Source organism: Lolium rigidum, chromosome 7 (assembly GCF_022539505.1).
Source record: "Lolium rigidum isolate FL_2022 chromosome 7, APGP_CSIRO_Lrig_0.1, whole genome shotgun sequence".
NCBI lineage: Eukaryota > Viridiplantae > Streptophyta > Magnoliopsida > Poales > Poaceae > Lolium > Lolium rigidum.
In genome coordinates, this window is record NC_061514.1 from 79,867,372 (window position 1) to 79,875,709 (window position 8,338).

Sequence of the window (8,338 nt, forward strand, 5' to 3'; positions counted from 1 at the left end):
TACCTACCCTACTGGGGATGTTATATATGATATGGTCAAGGATTTAAAAGTGATCTTTGGAAAGGGTCCTGGCGGACAATCTGTTCCGCATGATGTTGACGGACACGTACCCATGTGGAAGAAGAAGTCTATATTTTCGGAGCTACCCTACTGGAAATTCCTAGAGGTTCACTCTGCAATCAACGTGATGCACGTGACAAAAAAATCTTTCCATGAACCTACTAAACTTCTTGGGCGTGTATGGGAAGACAAAAGATACAACGGATGCACGGCAGGACCAGCAAAGTATCCACGAAGGAAACAACCTGAATCCAGAGAAGTATCAAGGTCCTGCCAGCTACGCTCTTACCAAAGAAGAGAAGGGGATCTTTTTTGAAGTCCTGAGTAGCATCAAGGTCCCGTCTGGCTTCTCGTCGAATATAAAGGGAATAATAAACATGTCAGAGAAAAAGTTTCAAAACCTAAAGTCTCATGACTGTCACGTGATTATGACACAATTACTTCCGGTTGCATTGAGGGGCTTCGCCGGAAAATGTTCGAGTACCCATTGTGAAGCTATGTGCGTTCCTCAATGCAATTTCTCAGAAGGTGATCAATCCACTAACTCTACAAAATTTACAAAAGGATGTGGTGCAATGTCTAGTCAGCTTCGAGTTGGTGTTCCCACCATCCTTCTTCAATATTATGACGCATCTCCTCGTTCACCTGGTCGAAGAGATTGGCGTTCTCGGTCCTGTATTTCTACACAACATGTTCCCCTTTGAGAGATTCATGGGAGTCCTAAAGAAGTACGTTCATAACCGTGCTAGGCCAGAAGGAAGCATCTCCAAGGGCTATGGAACAGAGGAGCTCATTGAGTTTTGTGTTGACTTTATTCCTGACCTTAAGCCGATCGGTGTTTCTGAATCGCGCTATGAGGGGAGACTGCGTGGAAAAGGCACGCTAGGAGAACGCATGGCCAGAACGCGGGGCCAGAAGCTAGTTATGTCAACGATACTCTGAAATTTTTTCTTTGGGACAGTCTACTGACACACTCAGCCTACCGGAAGACATGACGGAAGTCCAGAAGAAGAAAGTCAAGGAATTGACTCTCAAGAAGAAGGCCACACAATTCCAGACCTGGAAGAAAAATTTATGGGACAGATATAAAAATGAAGATCCAGTATTCACTGAAATTCTAGTGAAGATAAAAGATCACTGGCCCGCATTTAAGAGGTATAAGCAATCATCTGCTGCTGTGTGCTGATCGGTCACAAATACGAAAAATGCTTCAAAGAAGAAACATTTCCATCATTTGGGGTCAGGTGGCTACAAGACTGCCATTCCGAAGTGGAGAGCATTTGAAACTAAACTGATGGAAGCAGGAATCACTCCACAGACATGGGACTGGCCCGACCGGTCCAAGTTCTGGTTGTTCGCACATGGGGCAGGGTTGGACCCAAAGACAGGGCTGATCGTTGCACAGGGAAAATGGAATGAAAAATTTGAAGCAGTCACGGGGTAGCTTATATATGCAATTGAAAAAGTTAGAAAGGGAGAGTAGATTCCCATTAGAGAGAATGACGAGCTGACACTCGCTCTGGGAAATCCTGAACACGTTGGACGGGTACGAACCCTCCCAGGTGTCACCATGAAGGAAGCGTGGCCGGAGTGCGCTGACACTTATAGAAGCCATTCGAGAAAGAAGAAGCAGGAGTCAGACAGGTTAGCGGAAGTGATAAATAGGGTGGAGGCGCTTGAGAAAAATCAGAGGGCACCTAATCAGCCGCTATTTCTACAGGATCCTCAAGCCGATGCCGCCCCATCTCAGCGAAGAAGCATTGTGGGTTCCTCGCATCTTGACGGATGTGGAGGAAGCTACCCCGTGGATTATGTCACGGAGAAGACAAATTGCGACCTACATATGTCATTCAGGAATGCGTCAGTTAAGGTGGCGGTCGGCTATGTTTACCCAAATGAAGATGGAGCAACGCACCATCACATGCCCATTCCACCTGGTTGTGTTCCTGTCGGGGTGGATGAAGTTGTTCCGGGTTTTGAAACAGTGGAGCTTGATTTTCCTAGAGGTGACGATGAGAAGACAATGGCCGATGTCAAGCACGGTTTCACCCTATGGCCCAAGAAATACATCGTCCTTTTGCAAAGGCCACCGACTCCTCGTAGCAGTCCACATGAGCACCAATTGCCACCGACTCCTCGTAGCATTCCACATGAGTAGCAATTGCCATCGACTCCTCCTGGTAGCAGTCCACATGAGCAGCAAAGTCCACACCTACCTGAGAGGGACCCTAGAGCGAGTCCACCATCTCGAGATCCTCCGCGTCAGACAGCGCCCGTTGAGCGGAACGGTACGCCGCCTAGGAAGAGACCTAGAAAGGAGAAACCACTGCCGCCTATTGAGAAGTTACCTTGGGAAAAAATTATCGAGGAAAACATGGAAACATGTAAGTCCGAGGTGAAAGCATTTTTTGCTAAGAAAGTGCCAGAGATACCTTTTGAGAAGACTCTAGATCCGGTGAAAGTTGTGCGTACCGTTGAGAATCTATATGACCATGTACCATCGCCGCCATCTGACTATAGGCGTTCTATTGAAAGGTCGTATGACGATATGGTGGAGGCGAAAAAAACACGATCAATCGGTGCTCTCGGAGAAAAAAAAAAAGGAAACAAGTGCACCAGCTCGGAGAACAACCCGTTCAATCGGTCCCCCCTCTCAAGGTGTTTGACGAGAACGCCGTTGAAAGTTCTCGACAATACACAACCGATTACCCCATCGCTGAAGTAGCATATAAATTTGGTCAAGTGAAAGATTTGGTCGAGAATCTCAGGAAGCTACCAACAAGTATGCGTAATTTGCATGCGTGGTACAGTAATGCCACAAAGAGAGGGATCGAGTCTATCATGGTGCGAGTTAAGGAAGAGCACTACTTCCAAGAATACTCTCTGAGCGTTGACTTCTACGAACTTTTTCAGTTATACAATTTTCGGGCCCTCGACAAATCTATCATCAGTTGCTATTGTCTGTAAGTGATTTAGTTATGTAATTTTAGAAGTCTTTAGCTCAGCTCGTTCATTGTCTCCAAATTATAATCTTTTGTGCGCCATATTATGCAGATCGAAGATGCTCGAATGCAAAAGGGATGAAATCACGGACATTGGGTTCATTGACCCGGATACAACGCATGAAAAAACCATAGATGATCTCATCTATAACAGGAATACACCGAAGACTTTGCTAAGGTTTTTGAAGCGACAACGTGACAAAAGGATAATACTTTGGCCTTACAACTTCAAGTGAGTGTTACTGTCTTATAACACATTCTATTTTGCTCACGAGATGTTCACATTTTAACTGATGACTTATATATATGACACTGCATATTTAAACGTGCGCATGTTTCACTTTATTCTTATCGTCATTAAAATGTACGATGGAGATGATGAAGTCTTTGACTCACAAAACAAAGAGCCTATACTATACAAGACGGCTTTTCTTATGCTCAAAAAGTAATTTTAATTCTTATCGGTTTTTTTCGTTAATTTCCTGATATCAACTAATTGATAACTCTTTTATGCATTTTCTTTTGTCGGGCAGCGTATGGGAAACGTTCATCAAGGAAGATCAGTCCCGTGAATGGAAACCGAAGCTGATATGGCGTGTGAACAAAGTAAGTAGTACTGCCTAGGTCCACACACCTTTATCATACTTAATTATTGTTTGATTGAATTATATTCTTGTAGAGAAATGTGCGAAACAACCAGAGGGGACTAATCTATGTGAATACTATGTTTGCGAGTACATCCACAGAATTGTCAGCGAGAGAACGAATAATCAAAGAAATAAAGAGGTACGAAAACAATATTCACAAATTTATTTTGTTACCATAAGTTCTGCTGAGATTCAGTAATAATTGTTTGATTGTGATTTGATATATATATCACACACACATAACTCATGTATTCATTTGTATCTCATTCTTTTACAGTTGGCAAGAAAGCGGGACAGGATCTCAATCGAGAACGCTTCAAAGCAATTGGCGAGGAATTGGCGGGATTTTTCCTTCGGGCCGTCATACCACCATTCGGAGAGAACCACTATGAATGAAGATCTACATGTAACATATAGTTTGACTCGGAGAGTACCACTATGCTACATATAATAGATAGTATGCCTCGGAGAGTACCACTATATATGCATGAAGATCGATCTTCATGCATGTACTACTTAATTTGCGATCTTATGCAATTACATGTGTTATATTATATGCACCAAATTGATATGCATCACCTTTATCTTCATGTACTACCTAAACCAAAACGCGTTTCTGGCGCATCGACGCGATATGAAACGGTCTGATACCCCTAAACCCCTCCTAAAACCCTAAACCCTTAATTCTCTGTCGCGGCAGAGATTTATGCATTTTCTCTGCCGCGGCTGCCAACCTTTGGCAGGGCCGGCTCTGGCCCAGGGCAAGAAGTGCGACGGCCCGGGGCCCAACCAAAACTGGGGCCCATTTTTTCTGGCACAATGTATATAGTAAAAGGTAGAAGAAAAAAATTAGGCCCATCTAGCATGCACGCAGCCTAAATTGGGCACATTTAAAGAGTTCGCCCTGGGGCCCTCCAAATCCTAGAGCCGGCCCTGACCTTTGGTACCGGTTCGTATTACAAACCGGTACCAAAACTCCCTATCCCTGCGCTCTCCTAGGTGTCCACGTGGAGGCCCTTTTATTACCGGTTCGTAAGCAATCGGTACCAAAGGGGGGGGGGGGCTTTTGTACCGAATCTTTTGTACCGGTACAAAAGCCCCTCTGAAACCAGTATAGATAGTCCTTTTTCTACTAGTGATAATTGAATGCTCTGATTTCTGAACAGCTCCGATGTAATAGTGCTAGAGCTTACTATCACCCCAACACTGAAATAAAGATTGATTACATGTTCTAAAACACAAGAGGAAAGCTGTGCTAATATATATCAACAAATGACTAGAAATGACTAAACGCTTCCGTTTCCTTCTTGGAAAATATATATATCGGCAACGGAGGTCTCTACGTGCTACGAAATTATTCCTACTCGTAACCAAAGAACTCAAATAGATGTGCAGATTACGGTATAACGAGGCCGATTTCGCGCCCCTTGAGCGGCGCCTCGGGGCGGTACCTCTTCCAAGGCTTGTAGTCCTTGCTACCGAGCATCTTCTCCACCTCCTCGAACTGCAGGCCCTTGGTCTCCGGCACGGTGAAGAACACCACGACGAGGGCCAGGAACGAGACGCCGCAGAAGAGGAAGAAGGTGGCCGACGTGCCCAGCGCCTTGGTCAGGGTCAGGAACGTCTGCGTCACAATGAGGTTGGACACCCAGTTCGCCACCGCGGCGATGCCACCGCAGACGCCCCTGAACCGCAGCGGGTAGATCTCCGAGTTGACGATCCATGGCACGGTGCCCATGCCGGGCGAGTAGGAGACGATGTACGCGCCCAGCGCGAGCAGCGCCAGCCACCCGAACTTGTTGGGGCACCCCTCCGAGTAGAACTCGCGGTGGTCGGCGTGGCACACCCCTTTCGTCTCGTTGCTCAGCGCCAGGCACGCGCCGGGAAGAAGCTGCATGCGCGCCGAAAGGTTTGCAGACCATGAGCAATTGCGACAAGAGATTGAAATCAGTTTTACCGAGAAGACCGAACGGGATGGATGGTGTTTACCGTATCTCCTTGGTGAGCACAGAACCCGCACGTCGACTCGGCCTTGAGGCAGTCCATGCAGCTCCAGTGGACGCTCGGCTTGTACTCCGGGCACATCTGGTTGGCAAACGGCTGCATCTCCAGCTCGCTGACGGGCGGTGCATTGTGTGCCGCCCCAAGGAACGTGCCGCCGAGCACAGCGAGCCACCCGACGATGCCGACCAGGCTGAGGAGCATCAGGCGCCGCCGGCCGGCCCTGTCCACGAAGAACATGCTCACGATCGAGCCGATGGCGTTGAGCCCCGAGGTGATGAGGGAGAGGGCCATGGCCGTGTCGTTGGAGGCAAAGCCCGCCAGCTGGACGATCGTCGGGCTGTAGTACATGACGGTGTTGATGCCGACGAACTGCTGGGCGACCTGGACGATGATGCCGGCCATGAGACCACGACGGACAACCTTGCTTCCAAATGCCTTCTTCAGCTTGCCAAGCATGCCCTGCTCGCCTATGGACCCCTCCAGGAGTATCTCGTCGTCAATTGATTTACGCAGGGATTCAATCTCTTGTTCCACCTCATTGGCAGGGTAAATCTTCCGGAGGATCGCTGCAGTTTCCTCTTTCCTACCCTGTTGGTAACCAAGCACAAGTTTTGAGCACATTTCTTTTGGAAGACTTAATATATACTGTCAATATTTGAAGTTTTCGCAAACATTTCGCCACAATACTGTACTACGTGCAATGGTGTTTCGCCAGTAATCTCACAGATAAATATTCTTGCATATGAAAGAACTAGTGCTACATCGATCTCTGCAGAGATACCAACCTGCCTGTATAACCATCTTGGTGATTCTGGCAGTGTTAACATTAGTACTAACTGAAGAAGAGCAGGGACTCCTGCAATGCCAAGCATCCACCTCCAGGTTCCCGGAACCTGATAGAAGTTGCGGAGATAATATCATTGCCACGATTTGGAAAAATTGTCTGTGTGTCTATCAAATTGAAAGTTCAGAGACTGTTAGCTAGTACCTTGGTGAAGGCCAGATTAATAAGGTATGCCATGAACTGCCCTCCAGTGATAAGAAGGCCATTTGTGCTCACCAGCGCACCTCTTATTCTAGCCGGGGAGGCTTCAGAGATGTACAGTGGTGCTGTCATGGAAGCCATTCCAACTCCAAGACCAACAAACACCCTCCCGACGATAATAACAGCGGGATTCGGGGCAAAGGCCATGATCGCAGCACCTGCAAGGAACAGGATATCGGCGATGATGAGGGAAGGCCTCCTCCCAAACTTGTCATTCATCCAACCACCAAGTCCGGCTCCGACAATAGCTCCAGCTACAGCCATACTCACTATTGTTTCCTGCATTGCGAATCAGATCAGATGTTATAGCTACATGAGTAATGTTGTGAAGAATTGCAGAAACTGAAGTTGAACCAGATTGCAGAATCCATGAAAATAGTCACGTACTCGTAGAGTAGTGTTCTTCTCCAACGCAATAAAGTCATCTCGAATGAACAGAAGTGCTCCAGATATGACACCTAGCAACAAAAATGTGTATGTTAACAATGGGATAAATTTGCCATCCAAATTGCATCCCAGATTTTAGTTAAGCGTATATAGAAGAAACCAAAAGCATCATCATGGTTCTTTCAGCAGTAAAATAGAGACCAGTGGTGCCTGTATTTCGTGACATGTACCAATGTCTACATCATACCTGTATCATATCCGAAGAGAAGACCGCCGATGCCAGCAGAGAAAACAAGTCGAAGAATAAATGGCTGGCTCCAAGTCAGGCGTAAACACTCTTTGAACTCAGCCTTATCGGCTACAGTTGCACCCCCTTCCATTGCATTCAAGGGCCTTTGGGCACCTGAAGTATGTTCAGAATCAGAAGAGCATGGTCACGAAATAAAGAAGAAATTCACCTTTATCAGCATAGAGAATAGGAAGTACGGGTTATGGGATAAATTTATATGGTTTTGTGTATTGGAACGTTGAAACTTTTAAGAGCTTAACTAGATTATTCTTTGAAATGTATTTTTAGAAAAACTCAGATTTTTTTGTAACCGAAGGCGAATTTTAAAGATCAACAGCAGTGAGCGCAGACTGAAAAGGAGTTTGGACACATATGGGACAGTACAAAATTCTAGGACATCCAGGGTACACACCCGTTAACAATACTACTCCCTCTGAATCATATTAGTACTTGTCTCTAATATTAGAGAAGATTTTTTTTCCCAAGCGACCCACATGGGATCCATTTTCATTATCGGGGAATAACAAAAAAACACAGCCAACACTGCTAGCATCCATGTGCACAAAGTAAAAGAACAGTAAATGAGGGATTGCCACCTAAATGCTAGGGTTTCAGAATATTTGCAGGCCAAATCCTGTTACGCCCTAGATACAGACCAATGTAGAGAACACACATAACATTCCTCCCAACCCAAGGTCCAAAACCATTTGATCATATATACGCTTCCATGAAAAACATATCTCGATCTTCTAAAGACAATGATAAACCAAGTTTCTTCACCCCCGCCCAAATCCCATGCCAGTCTCGCAACAAGACTGTCAGGATCTACATTCTGGATGGTGTTGTGAAGGCCAGTGGGGTTTAACTAACTGGTCACTCGATGTTTTCCTCGACTTATCTGCTC

The 8,338-nt window shown here is 46.0% G+C and overlaps 1 protein-coding gene across 1 annotated transcript; it reads right to left on the reverse strand.

Annotated features, from left to right (window-relative positions):
- Nucleotides 1-5,105: 5,105 nt before the first annotated feature.
- Nucleotides 5,106-7,525, reverse strand: LOC124669318 (probable inositol transporter 2). The gene is made up of 6 exons (XM_047205952.1): nt 7,393-7,525; nt 7,146-7,216; nt 6,702-7,037; nt 6,499-6,606; nt 5,699-6,301; nt 5,106-5,600 (listed from the first exon to the last, which is right to left on the reverse strand). Exons 1-6 carry the CDS (start codon nt 7,523-7,525, stop codon nt 5,106-5,108), a joined length of 1,746 nt encoding a protein of 581 aa, XP_047061908.1.
- Nucleotides 7,526-8,338: the final 813 nt, after the last annotated feature.